The sequence below is a fragment of the Podarcis gaigeae genome (genome assembly GCF_964106915.1).
Source record: "Podarcis gaigeae genome assembly, chromosome: Z".
NCBI classification, from domain to species: Eukaryota; Metazoa; Chordata; class Lepidosauria; order Squamata; family Lacertidae; genus Podarcis; species Podarcis gaigeae.
The window spans coordinates 19,008,396-19,029,168 of NC_139691.1; the positions used below are offsets into that span (position 1 = coordinate 19,008,396).

The following is a 20,773-nucleotide window of genomic DNA, read 5'->3' on the forward strand; positions in this document are numbered from 1 at the left end:
TTGCCAAGGGCTGTCAAAATGGCATTGTGGGCCACTTGCAGTTCATGGGCCATGAGAAGAACCGCCCTGATCTCTCCCTGCAATGCCAGAGGCATAACAGAGGCACTAAAACCAGGTCTGAAAACAGCGATCAACAGAAATGGAAATATTAATTTGAAAGCATAGTTAAATGAACAAATCCTGCCCACCCTGCCATGCACATGGCTGTTCAAAGAACAGTAAGAACTTCCACCAAGTCCCATTGCAGGGAGCTGGAATAGATGACCCTGGAATACAGCTCTAGGATTCTATGATATGATTCTAAGTCTGGCTGCACCACTTCCACCTCACCTGTCTCCCAGTTCCTGGGCGATGGCCAGGTGTTTCAGGTGATAATCGATGGCCTTCTCGTAGTCCTGCAGGAGGGTGTAGGTGTTCCCCAGGCTGTAGCAGGATTGAGCCTCCACTGCTTGGTCCTTTAGCTGCCTGGAGAGCTGTAGTGTCTTCCTGCATTAAAAAGCAGATTCTTTTAAAATATATATTTTATTAAACAAAATGCTGTAAACCCAAAATAAAGAGCATAAAGAAAAGGTTTAAAACGGCATAAGGTTGGACATGATCCTTGAAGTTGTTGTTCCAAAACATTACCCAACATTAGCCCTGTTCTTCCATAAACCTGCTAGGCTGATTTCACAGCATCCTAGGATTGGAGAGCTGGTAGGGACCCTGAGGGTCATCTAGCCCAACCCTGTGAACTGCAGAAATCACAGCTAAAGCACCCTGGTGGCTGGACTGAAATGATGCTGGTCCAGATGCATCCGGGGTCTGGTCTAGAAGGCTCTTCTTCTGTTCAGTGGCAGGGTAGCCCATGTGGGGCTCTCCAGGATGTACACAAAGGATGGGAGACCTCAAGCATTTTAAAGCCCTGTTTAACAACTCTGTGGCTCAAACTACATTTTTAAAAACAGGGTAGTAAAGAGGTGGTGGGTTTCTTTTGGAAGGGAGTAGAGATAGTTTCCCCCTTCTAAAATGTAAAAAAAGGTAAGCCTGCAGGAAACTGAATAGAATAGTCATGGCAGACTCCTGCAGCAAAGCACAGACTCTTGCAGCACCTCGATCTATTAATCATTTTAATAATTATTATATTTCATTTTAATAAATTTAATTTATTGCAGCTTAAGCTTCTGTAGACTTGATGGTGAAGTGGACTGTTTATTATGCAGTAATAAACTGGTGAAACTTTAGGCTGCCACAAGACAGAAATGTTACCAAAGCGTGAAAGCCTTTCAAATTCTCAAAAGCCTCCACACTTATCTTGGTTGGCTGAATTAATATATCACCGTAAATATAGGTCTGAAATAGATATCCAGGCCAATGTTACAATATTTAATTTTTATTATTATCATAGCTCTTGTGCCTGCTGAGGATTTGTTTGTCTGAGCTTATCTAAAGTTCACGGACAGCGAATCAGAGGAGATTCTTGGATACCAGAAGGTGGCAGCAGGATGCTCTGAATGGAAGCGAATAAAATATTTTCTGCATTTTAGATTTTTCTACACGATGGCACGGCAGACAGGAAATGAACACGGTTGTGGCCAGCCAGCCAAGCAGTAATGGAAAGTGCTTCCTGGGATTGCATAGTATCATAGAATTGTTGATAGGGTCACCCAGTCCAACACCCGGTGATAGAGGAATTTACTCTCCCAATGCATATATAATGTTTCTAGGGGTGTTCAACCTCTCTGCAGAAATAGCTGAGCTGCGGGTGGCGCTGTGGGTTAAACCACAGAGCCTAGGACTTGCTGATCAGAAGGTTGGTGGTTCGAATCCCCGCAACAGGGTGTGCTCCTGTTGCTCGGTCCCTGCTCCTGCCAACCTAGCAGTTCGAAAGCACGTCAAAGTGCAAGTAGATAAATAGGTACCGCTCTGGTGGGAAGATAAATGGTGTTTCCATGTGCTGCTCTGGTTCGCCAGAAGCAGCTTAGTCATGCTGGCCACATGACCTGGAAGGTGTACGCCAGCTCCCTCGGCCAATAAAGCAACATGAGCGCCGCAACCCCAGAGTCGGTCACGACTGGACCTAATGGTCAGGGGTCCCTTTACCTTTTACCACAACAGGTGTATGCCATTTCTCACTTGTACACATGCAGAGAGGGAGAGACAGTACAGTGGTTAGAGAGTTGGACTAGGACCTGGGAGATGAGAGTTCTGATTTCCCCCTGGCTATGAAGCTCACTGGGTGTGAGGACCTTGAGGGCCAGTCACTGCCTCTCAGCCTAATGTATCTTGCAGGGCACTTGTGGGGAATGAACACAAGCATGTACACCCCCTTGAGCTCTATGGGGGGGGAAGGTGAGCTATAAGTAAATAAGAATGAAATCACACGGCAGGTTGAGAAGTGGCAGGGAGACATTTTCTTACTTGTAGTACTCTGCAGCGATGTCAAACCTCCCCAAGAAGATGTGGGCATTCCCCAAATTACTGTGGGCTCTCCTTTCTGCCGCTTTGTCGCCAAACTCCTTGGCGATGGCCAGGCGCTGGAAGGGAGGCAGGTAGAGAGAGAGAGGTGGTTAATGGCTGCAGCAAAAACACTGGGCAGTGGGGTGTACTGGTCTTGGACTAGGACCTGGGGGAAGACCAGGGTTCAAATCTCCTATCAGCCATGAAGCTCATTGGGTGACCTTTAGGCAGACACCGCCTATCAGCCTAACCTACCTCACAGGGTTGCTGCAAGGATGAAATAGGGAGGAGGAGGACCATGGATACTACTCTGAGCTCCTTGAAAGGAAAGGTGGGGTATAAACGCAATAAACAAATAAAAATAAGACCACACATGAGTCAGTTGCATTTGCTGATTTTATCAGCAAAGTGTTGGTGCTGACCTTTAAAGCCCTAAACGGCCTCGGCCCAGTATACCTGAAGGAGCGTCTCCACCTCCATCGTTCTGCCCGGACGCTGAGGTCCAGCGCCGAGGACCTTCTGGCGGTTCCTTCATTGCGAGAAGCAAAGCTACAGAGTACCAGGCAGAGGGCCTTCTCGGTAGTGGCGCCCACCCTGTGGAACGCCCTCCCATCAGATGTCAAAGCGATAAATAACTACCTGACATTCAGAAGACATCTTAAGGCAGCCCTGTTCAGGGAAGTTTTGAATCTGTGATATTTTAGTGTATTTTTGGTTTCTATGGAAGCCGCCCAGAGTGGCTGGGGAAACCCAGCCAGATGGGCGGGGTACAAATAATAAATTATTATTATTATTATTATTATTATTATTAACTCCATTTTCTATTGCCATCTCGAGCGAATTTGCTTTTCATTTGTTTGGGTGTGTTTAGTTGCATTTTGTATACAGAATTGTGTGGGGTTTTTTAATTGAAATTTTGGTGCAACAAGACAACTTAAAATGCAAGAAGCATAGCTAGATACAGTCTCAAAATCAACTAGATACAGGGTAATGAGACGTCATTAAGTAATTTCTGTATATACAGGAAACCCACTTCAGATTTGAATCAGGTGAATTATAATACACTGGTTTCCTATTACTGCAGCTATTCCATTATTAATTGTTTCCCTGCTTTCTTCATTACAGGAATCAGATGGTGATGGGTCAAAAAAATTAAGATGAATTTGTACAAGTCAAAACATTTGAACAATGTAGAATAGCATAAAAATTGTCATGTTTCTTTTGTCCCTTTGTTACTGCTCTTGAGATAACACTTCTAATAACACACTGTATTATACCATTGGTTTAGGGATTTCCTGTTTCTGGTGGTGAAATGTTTTGTATTTAATCAGACATGTTTGCTGCTTGGAGATTTCATTTTACTTTTTTGAACAAGCAGTTTATAAATTTTATAAAAATTGTCACTTTTTGCTTTTAAAAGTATTTTCATTTATAAACCGCTTTGGTATGAAAGGGAGTAAAGGCAATGAATAGATAAAAGTTTCTCTCATAACCCTGCTACTCATGGGCCTCCAGCGAAGCTGAATGTGGGAATCACAGAAGTGGGGAACAGAGAAAAGGAAGGACTTTTTCAGGCAGCACAGAGTTAAACTACAGAAGTCCCATAGGAGGCTGTGATGACCACACACTTGAATGGCTTTAAAAGAGGACTGGACAAATTCATGAAGAAAGGGCTGGACATGACTGAGATGTGGGTGTGTTGCCCAGCTCCCCTCCAACACAACCTACAAAGATAATGGTGAAGAGCCTCTGGGCTCTTCAGTTTGGGAGTTTTCAGCCAATCCAGGCCAAGTTACTCTCTGCATGCTTTAGAAAGAAAGAAAAACATTTTGGCTTTATTTTATGTTTGCATTTTGACAATGAGATTCCCTGTCATCAGATCACAGCATAGGGGCTGAGGCCAGATCAAGGGACCCACAGAATGAAAGGCTCCCCCCCCCCACAAAGCCCAACTGAGCCTCACCTGTTTGTGGAAGATGATGGCTTTGCTGAAGTTGCCCAGCAAATAGTGGCTGTTGCCTAGGTTGCCATATGCCCGGCCTTGGGCAGCTCTGTCCCCCAGCTCCTTCACAAGAGAGAGGTTCTTCCTGGAATCCCCCACAAAAGGAGAATGTGTTGATGTTGTTCTTGTTTTGCAATCAATAAATGGGGGGGGGGGAATAATGTGGAACTGGCAAAACTAACAGCAAAAATAGGAAAGCATGCGAGAATGGAAGCCCTTGTTGCAATATCTAGAAAAAATATCATAATCAGATGAAATCGCAAGCAGGATTTGAAATATGAGCAGCGGGGGAAATGATAATATATGAAACAGAGTAATATGTTCTAGGTGAAGTGTTTATTATAATAATGTACATAAATGGGATGGGATTAAGGGCAGCATGGAAGAAACAGCAGGAAGTCAAAGTTTAAAAGGGGAATGTATAAGAAATGTGAAATTTACAATTAAGGATTTTAAAGCTTAATAAAAATGTGACACACACACAAAATCAACGGGGGGAAAACAGCAGAGTCATGAAAACAAAGGGATAGCAAGGAGCTCCAGAAGGACCTCTCCAAACTGAGTGAATGGGCGGCAAAATGGCATGTGCAATTCAATGTAAACAAGTCTAAAGTGATGCATGTTGGGGCAAAAAAATCTCAGTTTCATGTACTTGCTCCAGGGGTCCGAACTGGCGGTAAAGGTAAAGGGACCATTAGGTCCAGTCGTGACCAACTCTGGGGTTGCGGCGCTCATCTCACTTTATTGGCCGAGGGAGCCGGTGTTCGTCCCCAGACAGCTTCCGGGTCATGTGGCCAGCATGACTAAGCTGCTCCTGACGAACCAGAGCAGCGCACGGAAACACTGTTTACCTTCCCGCTGGAGCGGTACCTACTTGCACTTTGACGTGCTTTCGAACTGCTAGGTTGGTAGCAGCAGAGACCGAGCCACGGGAGCTCACCCCATCGTGGGGATTCAAACCGCCGACCTTGTGATCGGCAAGTCCTAGGCTCTGTGGTTTAACCCACAGTACCACCTGCATCCCTCCGAACTGGCAGTGCCAGACCAGAAACAAGAGCTTGGAGTCATAGCAGAGAGGTTGATGAAGATGACACACTGAGTGGTAAATTCCATGCTAGGGATCATTAGGAAAGGAACTGAAACTAAACAGCCCGGATAATAATTCCATTAAACAAATTTATGAGGCGACCACAATTGGAATATACTAAGGTATGTACAGTTCTAGCAACCCCTTCTGAAAAAGATATTGCGGAACTGGAAAAGGTCCAGAAAAGAGCAACCTAAATGATCCAGGGGATGGAATGATGACTCCCCTATGAGGAAAGGTTGCAGCATTTGGGCAGGAAGTTTATAAAATGATGTACAGTGGTGCCTCGCAAGACGAAATTAATTCGTTCCGCGAGTTGTGTTGTCTTGCGATTTTTTTGTCTTGTGGAGCGCAGATTCGCTGGGTATTAACGGCTTTAAGAAAAAGGAAGCAAACTCGCAAGACGTTTTCGTCTTGCGAAGCAAGCCCATAGGGAAAATCGTCTTGCGAAGCAACGCAAAAAGCGAAAAACCCTTTCGTCTTGTGCGTTTTTCGTCTTGCGAGGCATTCGTCTTGCGAGGTACCACTGTATAGCATAGGGAAAGCAGATATAAAAAAGTTTTCCTCTCTCTCTCCTAAGACTACAACTGGTGGCCATCCAATGAAGCTGAATGGCAGAAGATTCAGGACAGATAAAAGTAAATACTTCTTAGTTAAACTATGGAACTCCCTCCCACAGGAGGCAGTGATGGCCACTAACTTAGATGGCCTCAGAAAAGGAGTAGACAAATTCACGGAGGAGGAGAGGGCTGTCAATGGCAACCAGCCCCAATGGCTATGCTTTGCTTCCATGGTCGGAAGAAGTAATGCTTCTGAATAGCAGCTGCTGGAAACCACAGGAAGGAGAGAGCTCTTGTGAGCAAATGGTGCTTGCTAGTTTCCCACCGGCAACAGTTCAGCCACTGCAAGTACAGTCTGGTGGACCAGATGGGTCATGGGCCTGATCCATCAGGCTCTTCTGGTGAGGGGGCCATCCTCAAAGACTGAAGATCTCGCATGAAAGGGGGCATTGAGGCACAGCAGGGGAGCAACAAGGGTAGCATCTTTGAATGAAGTGAGGCTGAAAGAGAATGGGGCATTTTTACAAAGACTCCACTGGACATCAGGTGCACTGGAGCTGCACTGGAGGGAGTTGGACTAGATGACTCTACAGTTCTATAATTCTAGGTTCACTGCCTCAATAAGGGGTTGCCACTCACTCGTAAAATTCGGACGCCTTCTCCAAACTCTCCCGGACTTCCTCGGGCAAGTGGTTAGGCTCCTGGGGCAAGCTCCAAGACAGCTGCTTCCCTTTAGCGTGGTAGACGTTCCCAATGTTGTACAACGCCCTCGCCTCTCCAACCTAGAAGAGGTGGGGCAGAAAAGGTATTCATGCTGCCTTGGGTTTCTCTCTTACACTGGTTGTATGGACCGGGGTCCTCATCCCTGTTGATTTCAGCATGGATGCATAAGAAAAGCCCTGCTGGACCAAGTCAGTGGCTTATCTAGTCCAGCATCCTGTCCTCACAGTGGCCATCCAGATGCCCCAATGAGAAGCCCCCAAGCAGGACCCGAGTGCAAAAGCAACTCTCCCACAGTTGTTCCCCATCTTCCATATACATAGTCTGCTATCAAAAGAGACAACCTTAAGGAGAGCCTGGTTGCTGGATCAGGCCACAGACGGGCCATTATAGCCCAGCACCCTCCTATCACAGTGACCAAATGCCCCTAAGATCCTGGAAATTGAGACAGACTGCCTCTGGAACTGGAGGTGCCATAAGGTGAGCCTGATCACTGCCAGATCAGGCCAATGGCCCATCTAGTCCAGCCTCCTGTCCTTATTGGCTAACCAGATGCCCATTATGGAAAACCCACAATCAGAACCTGAGCTCAACAGCAGCACCCACCCTGACTTGTCATTCACAGGTAGACTGCCCCTGGGCATGGAAGTTCTGCTATCACTGTTGACATCCGTATAAGGAGCCATGATGGATCAGGCCAATGGGTGCCTTCATGGTGGCCACCCAGATACCCTATAGGGAGCCCCGTGCAAGGAGGACCCGAGGGCAAGAGCATTTCTCCCCTCCTGCGCCTGCCGTTTCATGGTGCTATTTTTTAGTGTGCAGGTACCTTGTCTCCCAACTCCTGGGAGATGTCCAGGTGCCTCTGGCAACAGACCAGGGCCTCATCAAACTGGCCGAGGATCTTCAGCGTATTTCCCAGGTTGCCACTGGCTTTGGCTTCTCCGATGCGGTCCCCAGTGGTCCTGCGGAGAGAAAGCAGAAGGCGGTTCCGGGTGGCTCCACTCCAGCAAAGACACAAAGAAGACCCAGGCAGCACCCCAATGGGGCCCTTCCCTTCCCTTCCTTCTGTCTCCTCCTGTCCTTTCTTCCCTTCCCTCTTTACAGCAACTCTCTCTCTCCCCCCCCTGCAAATTGTAGAATAAAAAGTTAAAAACAGACATTGATTAACTATTGTGGAATATATATTTCACAAAATGTATACAGTGGTGCCCCGCAAGACGAATGCCTCGCTAAACGAAAAACCCGCAAGACGAAAGGGTTTTCCGATTTTTTAGCGGCTTCGCAAGACGAATTTCCCTATGGGCTTGCTTCGCAAGACGAAAGCCCATAGGGAAATCTCCGGGGACAGTGGGGAAGCGCAGCGCGCCTTCTCCTCTGTTCCCGGGCCTGTCCTAAGGCTTGCGGTGGGAGGTCCGGGAACAGAGGGGAAGGCGCGAAGGGCTTCTCCTCTGTTCCCGGGGCTTGCGGTGGGAGGAGGGTTTTTCCTCCCCACCGCCAACATTCAGAACAGCATTCTGAATGTTGGCGGTGGGGAGGAAAGCCCTCCTCCCACTGCAAGCCTTCAGGACAGGTCCGGGAACAGAGGGGAAGGTGCGCAGCCTGCTGCCCCGCGCGAGGGGCGCTCTTAAGCAGAGCGCCCCTCGCGCGGGGCCGACATTCGCCGCTTGGAGAGCCCTGCGGGGAAGTCCTGCAGGGTTCCCCAAGCTGCGAATGTCTGCGCCGCGCGAGGGGCGCTCTGCTTAAGAGCGCCCCTCGCGCGGGGCAGCAGGCTGCTATCCGCAGCTTGGAGAGCCCTGCGGGGAAGTCCTGCAGGGTTCCCCAAGCTGCGAATGTCTGCGCCGCGCGAGGGGCGCTCTGCTTAAGAGCGCCCCTCGCGCGGGGCAGCAGGCTGCTATCCGCAGCTTGGAGAGCCCTCTGGACCTCTTCTGAAGGCGGGTGGGGGGCAAAAGTCTTTGTCCCCCCTGCCTGCCTTCCCGGGGGATTTTAAAATGCTGGCGGGCGGCAGCGCTGCCGCCCGCCAGCATTTTAAGATCGCCCCGGACAGCGGAGAAGTCTCCGCTGTCCCGGGAAGGGGGGGGGGAGCAAAGACTTTCGCCCCCCCACGTCGGCCTTCAGAAGAGGTCGGGGGACAGACTGTCCCCAAACCTGGTCTGAAGGCGGTTTCCATAGGAACGCATTGATTGATTTTCAATGCATTCCTATGGGAAACCGTGCTTCGCAAGACGAAAAACTCGCAAGACGAAAAGACTTGCGGAACGAATTAATTTCGTCTTGCGAGGCACCACTGTACACAAAGCTTGATTGTAAGGAAAAACCCCAAACCTGTTTACAAAAAGGTAAAACAATAAAAGTTGACACTACTAGACTTCAATACATACAAAAAGATAAACTCCTATAACAGATTAAAATTCACATCCACTTTCTAAGCACCTGAATGTTTTCAGCAGGTGCCAAACGGAATACATTGAAGGTGCCTGCTGCTGATTTTGTAGGCAAATTATATGATCTTTGTATATTATATATACTTGTTGTTGCTCTCACCACCACCACAAACGTCTATCCATTATTTCAAGGAAACTGAGCATAACAGCCAGTCCTAACTCTATAGGCAATATATACAGCCCAGAAGGGTAATCTAGTTCAACCCCCTGCAATGCAGGAAAGTTATAAAAATTATGCATGGCATGGAGAAATTGGACAGATAGAAGTTTCTCTCCCTCTTTCATAACACCACAACTCAGTCATCCGATGAAGCTGACCGTTGCCTGACAGATATTACGGAACTCCCTCCTGCAGGAGACAGTGATGGCCACCAACTTGGACGGCTTTAAAAAAAGGACTGGACAGATTAAAGGATGAAGAAGGCTATTGATGGATATTAGCCACAATGAAGGCAGCAATGTTCCTGAATACCAGTTGCTGGAGACCATGGGAGAGGTCTCTTGTGCTCAGATCCTGCTTGCTGATTTCTCCTAGAGCAGTGTTTCCCAACCTTGGGCCTCCAGCTGTTTTTGAACTACAATTCCCATCATCCCTGACCACTGGTCTTGCTAGCTAGGGATAATGGGAGTTGTAGTCCAAAAACAGCTGGAGGCCCAAGGTTGGGAAACACTGTCCTAGAGGTAATTGTTCAGCCGTCATGGAGAAAGGATGCTGGCCTAGACGAGCCACTGGCCTGATCCAGCAGCCAGGTTCTTCTGACACTCTGATTGGACCTCAAGAGCTCCAGAGACAGACTATCTAGATTCCTAGGTTGTTTGGGGTATTTGGCCACTGTGAGAACAGGATGCTGGACAAGATGGGCCATTGGCTTGATCTAGCAGGCCTCTTCTGATGTTCATAATGAGAGAATAAATACATCCTTCTGGCAGCAGGACACTTACCTAGCTAGGGTGAGATCATGTTTGTGGTATTCCAGAGCCTTGGAATACTCCTTCAGGTAGAAGTAGGCGTTGCCCAGCTGGCTATAGATGGCACTGAGTGTCTTCAGGTCCTCTGTTCCCACCTGAACAGCCGCTTCAAAGAAGGCCACCCCAGCTTTGAAATCCCCGGCTTTGCACAAACGCTCTCCTTCCAGGGCCACCTCCAGGCAAGAGGCTTCCATCCTATGGGGGCAAACATGTACAGCAAAGATATTATTATATTTATTTATTACTAGAATCGTTTGGGTTTTTATCTTGTTTAAGTTTTTTGTGCACTGACATTCAGATATTTCTGGAATATATATATATATATATATATTTGCTTTCGTAGATTTTCACGGGTACAGGAATGCAGGTTTTGGTGTCCTCGGGTGTCTTCCCGTGTAAAAGTTGGGGTGTCTAGGCGACGTTTCGACGAGGTCTCACTCGTCATCTTCAGGCTGGTGCTTTCGGCTTCTTGTTACTGGAACAGAGCGGGATCTCAATGTTTGAGTTCCTATAAATACTGTAGAGGGGGTGTGGTGTCTAGCCTCCAATGTTCTGGGCAGAGAGGAAGTTCCCAGGCTAGTGTGCCTTTTCTTCTTTTGTTCCTTAATTACTTGAGAGATACCTTGAGTGATTTCTTGAGTGATATCCTGAGTACCACTTAGGTGGGTCATTAGGTGTGGATTAGTTGCTAAAGTCTTTGTGTCTTGACCTCTTGAACTTTGTGAAGAGTTTTCCTGAGAAGATGGCTGTATTGCACTTAGTTGTGCTTTGGCTTGGCTTCGTGTATAGGGGCGAGCTGTGGTTTTGTGGCTTGTGTCAGCCAGATCTGTGTAGGGATTGCAGGGGGGTGCAGCATCCGGAGGTGCCACCATGGATTGGCTACTGGATGGTGTCAGTAATTCATCTGTGGAGAGGGTCTGGGTTTGGGTCTGGTGTGGTTGATTGGTGTTGGCGTTCTGTGTGCCTCTGGATCTGGTGTCAGTTTTTGTGGGGAGGGCTAATTTCCAGATGTCTGGCAAGCGGGATGTGTCGTCACGCTTGTTCATGTTGTGAGGGTGTTTCTCTATCTCGATGGCTTCCATGATTATTCTCTTGTGGTGATGTTCCGTGTTAAAGAGCAATTTGGAATCTGCAAAATTAATTTCGTGTCCTGTTTCTTTCCAACACATGAAAGAAACAGGACACGAAATTAATTTTGCAGATTCCAAATTGCTCTTTAACACGGAACATCACCACAAGAGAATAATCATGGAAGCCATCGAGATAGAGAAACACCCTCACAACATGAACAAGCGTGACGACACATCCCGCTTGCCAGACATCTGGAAATTAGCCCTCCCCACAAAAACTGACACCAGATCCAGAGGCACACAGAACGCCAACACCAATCAACCACACCAGACCCAAACCCAGACCCTCTCCACAGATGAATTACTGACACCATCCAGTAGCCAATCCATGGTGGCACCTCCGGATGCTGCACCCCCCTGCAATCCCTACACAGATCTGGCTGACACAAGCCACAAAACCACAGCTCGCCCCTATACACGAAGCCAAGCCAAAGCACAACTAAGTGCAATACAGCCATCTTCTCAGGAAAACTCTTCACAAAGTTCAAGAGGTCAAGACACAAAGACTTTAGCAACTAATCCACACCTAATGACCCACCTAAGTGGTACTCAGGATATCACTCAAGAAATCACTCAAGGTATCTCTCAAGTAATTAAGGAACAAAAGAAGAAAAGGCACACTAGCCTGGGAACTTCCTCTCTGCCCAGAACATTGGAGGCTAGACACCACACCCCCTCTACAGTATTTATAGGAACTCAAACATTGAGATCCCGCTCTGTTCCAGTAACAAGAAGCCGAAAGCACCAGCCTGAAGATGACGAGTGAGACCTCGTCGAAACGTCGCCTAGACACCCCAACTTTTACACGGGAAGACACCCGAGGACACCAAAACCTGCATATATATATATATATATATATATATATATATATATATATCACTGTATATAAATGTATGAGAACAGCAGAGGAACATTAAAGGATGATGAAAAAGCAAAACCATAAAACTGGAATGTAGAACAAGTCCAGTAGCACAGGGGGTAAAATAACCAAGTCTCAGGAAAGAATCACAGAATTGGAAAGTACCCCAAAGGTCATCTTGTCCAATCTTTGAAAATGCAGGAATATCAGCATATCTGGTGACTGAGTCTTGTTCCAGATACGCCAGGACTGTGAAAAGGGTTGCTTTTGAAAATGATGGCATCACTGCATTATTTCATAAAATAATGCCAAATCATTAAAAAAGTGCCTGGAGGTTCTAGTCCTTATCAAAATCACAGTTAAGTGCAATTTTCTCTATTATAGCTATAGTCCATTGTGAGTGATCCCAAATGCCCAATGTCAGATTTTGGTCTTTTTTCCATTGAGTTCCCATGACGATGTGCACTGCCAAGATCACATTATCAATATGTATAGATATTGAGATTTGTGCCTTTTGATTAAAGGTGGTATATAAATTGAAGAAATGAAATGGTATGTTTTTACTGCTAACTCATTGCTGTCTTTTCCTTTTCACCTGCTGTTGCCTAAAACACCTTTTGATTATCCATCATTGTACATCGCTCTGAAAGCTCGTCCTTCAAGCAGAAAGGCAGGGTGTTAATTTTAAAAATAAAATAAATGGCAAATGAGGACTTCTAAGCACAGCAAAGAAAACACTGTTCATTGGGTGTCACATTAGCCAAAATCGATTAACCTCAACAAGCTGTGTTGATCAAACGCAGAGTTCACTGTTGAGTAACAGAGGTTGGCGCGGGATGGAGAATTGATTGACTGCAACCCCCATGGGGAAGGGAAATGGAGGAGGGTGCCTCAAGGTCGCGGGAAAGAGGACTTACTGTATTTTTTGCTCCATAACACCCACTTTTTTCCTCCTAGAAAGTAAGGGGAAATGTCTGTGCGTGTTATGGAGTGAATGCCTACGGATGGCGGGGGGATCTGCTGCAGTCGTGAGCAGAGGATTCATGGTTCCCCTTCCTTCCCTCCTCCGTGGCTCGCTTTGCTCGCTTTGAAACAGCAAAGCGGGAGAAGAGCCACTGAGTGGGGAGAAGAGAGGGACAAAGAGCCTGGTTACAAAGCACGGATCCACATGGACCTCAGGATTTTTGCACTGGGTCACCCCAAATTCACCATCAGATCACATAGCATGTCCATGGCTACAGCTTGCACCAAAAAAATCACGCACCCACTGTTGCTTGGGGCCGCAGTGGTGCAAAAACGTGGTTACAAAGCATGGATGCACATGGATCCTCAGGATTTTTGCATTGGGCTACCCCAAACTCACCGTCAGATCACATGTCTGTGGCCACAGCATGAACCACAAAAATCATACATCCACTGTTTCGTTTAGAATATTTTTTTTCTTGTTTTCCTCCTCTAAAAACTATGTGCATGTTATGGTCGGGTGCGTGTTATAGAGTGAAAAATACGGTACTTGCAAGCCATGTGTGGCCCAGAAGGGAAACTGCAGAAGGTCATCATTCAGATTCAGGATAGACAAAAGGAAGTTCTTGTTCACACAATGCATAGTTAAACTGTGGAACTCACTGCCGTCGGAGGCAGTGGTGGCCACCAAACTGGATGCCTTTAAAAAAGGATTGGACAAACTCATAGAGAAGGGCATCAATGGTTACTAGCCCCAGTGTCTATCCTCCAGGCCCAGAGGCAGTCTATCTGGACTCCTAGGGTCCTAGGGGCATTTGGAAACTCTGAGAAGTGGATACTGGACTGGAGGGCATTTTCTTAAGGATGCTGAAAATTGGTCCTCCAGCTTTCTGGTTTCTCCTGAAAGCAGCCTCTGCAACACCAAGCAACCTCTGGGCCGCTCCTCTGAGTGTGAAGAATCAGAAGCTGTATTAGCTAACCACGGCAACCCAGAGAGTGGTGCCTGGGCTGGCTTCTGGCTGGGCTCAATCCATCCATGATGACAGCCCTCGCCAAGTCCGGCCGGCTGCCAGGGAGCTGCTCTTTTCATCTCGCCGGGAACACGGCGTCCAGGCCTTGTACATCCGTTTGCAGATCACATGGTCAGGATTTGCTCCAGATAATTACAGGGGGAGCTTCTCCTGTTCCTCTCTCTGAGGCACTCAGCTCCCACTTGGGTCTTTAATGGCAACCAGATGCTCAACAGACTTTGCTGTGCAAGCCTTCCTTCCTCCCCAGAGTTAACACAGCCCTGCAAAAGGGGACAAAAGTCCTGGTCGCCTCACCTCCAAAACGATGGGGTAGATCATTGGAAAACAGCCCAAAATCTTACACAGGGCCCTTGGAACCACTCATTCTGGAATATAGCTATAATAGAGAAAATTACACCTAATTTGATATCAATGAGGACTAGAACTGCCAGGCACTTTATACAGGAGTTTGGCATTCTTTTAGGACATGTACAGTGGACATTTCATTTTCAAGGCAACCTTCATCCCAAGCCTGGCAAATCTGGAACTAGACTTGATAATCTCATAATGCTGATATTCCTGCATTGCAGGGGGTTGGACTAGATGATCCTTGGGGTCCTTTCCAATTCTATGATTCTTTACTGGAACTTTGCTACCTGTGCAACTGTACTCATTATGCGTGCCTTATCGTTTTGTTTTTCCATCTTTTAATTTTCATCTGTTGTTAATAATGGTTCTCTGTTTTACATACATGATGAAATGAAATAAGAGGATGGTGATAACAACAACAACAACAAGTGTTGCCAAAAGGCTTGGAGGGTCCTGGAAAATTATGTGCTCTTTTGGCAGGATTTTGTCTTATACAGTGGTACCTCAGGTTAAGTACTTAATTTGTTCTGGAGGTCTGTTCTTAACCTGAAACTGTTCTTAACCTGAAGCACCACTTTAGCTAATGGGGCCTCCTGCTGCCGCCGCACCATCAGAGCACAATTTCTGTTCTCATCCTGAAGCAAAGTTCTTAACCCGAGGTACTATTTCTGGGTTAGTAGAGTCTGTAACCTGAAGTGTATGTAACCTGAAACGTATGTAACCTGAGGTACCACTGTATGTCACAAGTAGCTGTGATTTAGCTGTGATTCCTGCATTGCAGAGTGCTGGACTGTTCTGGGGTTCCCTCAACTCTGCAAGTGGATGATTCTATGACCTCAGAAGGTGGTGAACTCTCCTTCATTAGAGATCTCTAAAAAGAGGTTGGACGCTTCGGTCGTGATTCCCTGCATTGTGGAGCATTGAACTAGATGAGCTTTGGCGGGGGGGGGGGGTGTCCCTTCCAGCTCTAGTTCTGTGGTTCTAAATACAGACACAGAGGACTCCCTCTCCACAGTACAACATTAAATGTAGTTCAGCCAATGGCCTTAAGTCCTCTCTCAACCTAATAGGAAGTCTCTCCCAGATATCACACACTGCTTTTTTTGCACTTCTTTTTCCTCCCCCTTGCATTTGTTGCATTTATGTCAACAGACTCATGGGACTGTAGAACTGAAGGGTCACCTATCCCCACCCCCTGCAATGCAGGAGTAAACTCATAAAGATAAGAGAAGGGAAATAGGAAACTCCAGACAAACTGAAGTTGACAGAGTTACCCTGTTGACCCTTTCCCAGCCGGCCAAATTCTGACAAGAGCCTGTCTTCTGTCCACATTTCTTAAAGACACTATTGTTTCTCTGATGCTGCCACCATGCTTCTGGGAACGCTAGTCTGCCCACCCTGTGCATCTGTCCCCCGGAATCCCATAATGCCATCTCTGTTCCCAGCTCGGATGAGTGGCCTGCATGGGTTTGCTTCACTCTTCTTTGTTTAAATCATGCTAAGATTTGCATCTGGCTTCGTGCAAGCTCCTTCAGAACAGTGGCGTAGCGTGGGTTGTCAGCACCCGGGGCAAGGCAAGTAATTTGCACCCCCTAACCTGTGGATTTGCGCACCCTAACCCCCCGATGTTGCGCCCAGTGCGGCCGGCCTCCCCTGCACCCCCACGCTACGCCACTGCTTCAGAAGCTGCTCAATACGCAAGAGACGTGGAAGGATCTGGAAAGGGCTGGGGGTGGGAACAGCACCAATGCAAACAAGAGGAACTTAAGGCCTGCTGGATCAGGCCAATGGGACTCTTTCTTCACAGTGGCCAAATGCTCCATAGAACCTAGGAATTCAGTTAAGCTGCCTCTGGACCTGGAGGTTCCAAAACAGCATTAGAAGAACCCTGCTGGATCAGGCCAGTGGCCCATCTACCTTCACATCCTCTCCACATAAGTGGAGGACCAGATGGCCATTATGGGCAGCAGGATTCAAGCACAAGAGCAACTCTCCCCTCCTGCAGTTTCCAACATCTGGGATCCTGGCAAGCAGCCACAGTTAGCTTTCTCCTCTGTGAATCTGCCTAATCCTCTTTTAATGCCACCCAAGTTGGTGCCCATCACTTCCTCCTGCAGGAGACAGTTCCGTAATTTAACTATGTGCTGTGTGAAGAAGCCCTTTCTTTTATCTGCCCTGAAAGCCATTAAAAAACCCATCTATATTTTTTAAAAACACACACACATACACACAATCAGATAAGTAACTCACATCCCATGATGGAAGGTTGTCGGCCCAAAACTATGGAACTCCCTCCTGCAGGAGGCATTATGGCCTCCATCCTGGATGGTTTCAAAACAGGATTAGGTAATTTATTGGAAGAGGTGAAGGCTGTCAAGGCTACTAGCCGCAATGGCTATTGTCTGCCTCCAGAGTTAGAAGCAGTGATGCTTCTCAGCAGTTGCTGGGAAACGCAGGAGAGGAGTGTTGCTCTTGTGCTCGGGTCCTGATTGCAGGTTTCCCCAGGCAACTGTTCAGCCACTGTGAGGACAGGATGCTGGACTGATCCAGCAGACTCTTCTTTTAAAAAACTCCCCTCGCCCCCCCCCCATTATTTTTCTGTGTAAAGGGGAGCCAGGAATTATAACAGGAGAGAGAAATATGCTCCAGTACCAGGCAAACATTGCATGGGGCCTTGGGGATCATGGACTCTCCTCTCCTAGCAAATCTTGTAAATCCAGAAGCTGCCTCACTGCAGGTCCCTGGAATGAACCCTGTAATTTTATTTTCGCTAAGTAGAGGATTGCAAAGGAAAAGGAAACACTGGCCCCTTCCAAAAGTGGTTGCTCGCCTCTGTTCCCGCCTGACATTCCCCCCCCCCCGGAGGAGCCCACGTTCTAGGGACCAGGTTCCAAATCCAACATGGTTGTGGTTTCTGGGCCTTGGGGTGGGGCAGCAAAGCAGCTTGTGGGCCAGAGAAACAGCTGCCTGATCCAGCAGCGAGGTAGTAGCCCTGGTCTAGGCTTCTCTGGCCATGGCAAATGGCTTCCAAATGACACAGGAACGTAGGCCATTCTGACCTCATTCCGACCTAGAAGGGCTGTAGCTCAGTGGCAGAGCATCTGTGCTGCATACAGAACGCCCCAGGTTCTGATTTCTTCATAACCATGAGGACTAGGACTTTACCCAGAGAGCTGCTGATGGTCAAAGTAAGTAATGCTGGGTTTCCTATGCAAATGAGCATTTCCTGCTCTGGCCGGCAGCATCAACAGCTCTCCAGGGTTCCAGGCAGAGAAAAAGAGATGGAAGAGGTGACATGGCAGAGGGCAAGCAAGGCTATCAATGGATACTAGCCACAATGGATATGCTTTCTCTACCACCCCCGCCCCCTTTTGCAGGGTGGTCTTCCCCTGGATCCAGACCCAGCACCCAAGGCCTTTTTAGAAATCCTGGAGTTCCACTGCAACACACAATTAAAGCACACCCCAGCATTTCTGACTCTGCAAAATCAGGCCCTTAATCATCATGGAATCATGGAGCTGAAAGGGACACCCAAGGGTCATCTAGTTGAACCCCCTGGAATGCAAGAATCACAGATATACACCTGCAATTTTTCTGAGGCCTTGCCAGCACTAGACATTTAAAGCAGGATTATATACCATTTTAAACAGCTGTGGCTCCTCCCCACCAAAAAAAGAATCATGGGAACCGTTGTTTGTTCAGGGGTTTTGAGTTGTTAGGAGGCCCCTGTTCCCCGTTCCCAGTGTGGTTTAATTCTTCCCCAGGGAACTCTAGGTTCTCCAGCTCTGGGATGGGTATGGGGGAATCTCCTAAGAACTCTCAGCACCCTTAAACTACAATTCCCGGGAGTTTTTAGGGGAAGCTGTCTTAAAGTGGTATTGCAGCACTTTAAATGCAGGTGCAGCCTATAAGTCCTTAGTACATCCTAAGAAAAAGTCAAGCACCTCTGGATCCCCACTGCAGTCCAGCCCTGCTTCACCCAATTTATTTTGGGGGTCACCGTGGGTTGCAAAGCATCCCCATTGGTGCACCCACAAGCTAGTGTGTCGAAGGCCCCTATGTTTCCTGTTTAATTCAGTCCTTTATTTGGAACCATGAGGACTAGAACTTCACTGTACTTTTCAGAGGAAGGGCTGAGCATGCCCCACTGCCTGAAACTCTTGAGAGCCACTGCCAGTCTGTGTAGTAGACTACACTGAGCTAAATGGGACGGCAGTCTGGCTCGGTAGAAGGTGCAATGCTTCGTTCCTATTTAATTCATCCCAGGAGAAGCAGAACCTTACTTTATATTTTTTGGAGGGGGGAAGAGTTTCCTCTGCCCGAAACTCCGGATAGCTGCTGCCAGTGAGTGCTGGAACCTGCAGCGGTCCGACTCGGCAGACCCTCGGCTACCTATTGCAGCCAGCAGCAGAGTTCCTCGGGAAACTAGATGACACTTCCCTCAACACCCCCCAAAAGGAAATAGACCAATTTCCTAATAATGGTTGAGAACCACGCAGAGAGCACGCGAGATGCAGACGGTCCTGGGGTTAGGGAGACCCCGCAGAGGGGAAACGGGGAGGGGGCTGCCTCCAGCCCGGAGGGCGAGGGAAGCAACCTTCTTTCCTGGAAAACCTCCCAAGGCCCGAGCGGGGAGGAGCCCCATGTATCCTGGAACCCCGCAAGCTTTCGCCCCTCAACGCAAAGCGCTGAGGGGGGCAGCGAAAAGGAGGAAGAGGAGGAGGAGGCGCCCCTCGCCTCGCCTCGGCTGTCTGTCCAGCCCCCACTCTGCCCTACCTGGAATGCAACCTCTTGTCGGGGGGCTCCGGCAGGTCGTTCTCGGGGGCCAGCAGGGACATCGCTGCGGGAGGGCAAGCAGGCGGGCAGGGGCGGGCAGCGCCTCCTCCGCCTCCAGCCAGCCGGCAACGGCGGCTCACCCGGACCCCCGACTCCGTGGAGGCAGGGCGACCCGCCCCCGGCTCTGACGTCAACGCCCACCTCTCCGCCCGCCCGCCTGCGCGCTTTCGCGGGAGGGCGGGTGCTTATGTCTCCCTGCCTCAAATACAGAAAGTAAGCTTAACTGTAAGGATGAAGTTGGGGGGCTGATTAACGCAGGGCTATATCCCCCACCACTACCCCGAGCTCCAAAAAATAAAAAAATAAAATCCTCTTGGGTCGTGAGGACTGGAAACTTGTCTTGAATTTAAAGGACTTGATTCCTTTGCAACGTCTTTCCCATTCTACCCCATCTCCGGCTTTGGATTTAAAATATAAATATTATGAAGGTCCCACTGCCGCCACGGGGCGCCCTCCTTCGGGGGTCGCCTAGAGCACCCTCATTTCCGGTATCTTGGTCGCTGTTGGAACGAAAAGGTCTCGATCCACGGGAAGGGGGTTGTTGTCCAGCCTCCTCCCACCTTTCTGTGCTTGGAGCCCCTACACGAGAGAAGTGACTCCGCTTGGAGCAACGGCCATAGCCTGCTGTACTGCTGATCGCACAGGGACCTCGCCGAAGGTGGCCGCCGTTTCCCCAGCCTGGGCCAGCTAGGATTCCCTTCCCACCCTACAGTTCTGTGATTTTGTGGTCTCCGAAAGTGGTGGACTCTCCCTCACTGTAGGTTTCTAAGCAGAGGTTGGATGGCCACCTGTCAGGGATGCTTTAGTTGTGGCTCCCGCGTTGCAGGGCTAGATGCCCCTGGGGGGGGGGGGAACAACCCACAAGCAGTATTTGAGCAGGAAGGCCCTCTCACCTGCGATTCCTAGCAGCTGGTATCTAGAAGCATTGCTGCCTCCAACCTTGGAGGCAGAGCATAGACAAAGTGGGCCATCAATAAGTAAAGGTAAAGGGACCCCTGACCATCAGGTCCAGTCGTGACCAACTCTGGGGTTGCGGTGCTCATCTTGCTTTATTGGCTGAGGGAGCTGGCGTACAGCTTCCGGGTCATGTGGCCAGCATGACTAAGCCGCTTCTGGCGAACCAGAGCAGTGCACGGAAACGCCGTTTAACTTCCCGCCGGAGCGGTACCTATTTATCTACTTGCACTTTGATGTGCTTTCGAACTGCTAGGTGGGCATGAGCAGGAACCGAACAACAGGAGTTCACGCCGTCATGGGGATTTGAACCACTGACCTTGTGATCGGCAAGCCCTAGGCTCTGTGGTTTAACCCAATATCCCCCTTTTAAAGCCATCTAGGTTGGTAGCTCTCACTGCCTCCTGCTGGAGGGAGTTCCACAGTTTAAC

The 20,773-nt window shown here is 48.4% G+C and overlaps 1 protein-coding gene across 1 annotated transcript in view; it reads right to left on the minus strand.

The window, feature by feature from the left end:
• The window catches only part of GPSM1 (G protein signaling modulator 1), a 61,849-nt gene extending 42,335 nt beyond the window's left edge, over positions 1–19,514 (minus strand). Inside the window, exons 1-7 of the mRNA XM_083722264.1 lie at positions 19,329–19,514; positions 10,195–10,416; positions 7,638–7,773; positions 6,728–6,870; positions 4,403–4,526; positions 2,401–2,516; positions 331–486 (exon numbers count right to left, since the gene is read on the minus strand). Of these exons, the coding sequence (XP_083578390.1) occupies positions 331–486; positions 2,401–2,516; positions 4,403–4,526; positions 6,728–6,870; positions 7,638–7,773; positions 10,195–10,416; positions 19,329–19,390 (959 nt within the window). The 5' untranslated portion in view covers positions 19,391–19,514. The remainder of the gene's footprint in view (positions 1–330; positions 487–2,400; positions 2,517–4,402; positions 4,527–6,727; positions 6,871–7,637; positions 7,774–10,194; positions 10,417–19,328) is intronic.
• Positions 19,515–20,773: the final 1,259 nt, after the last annotated feature.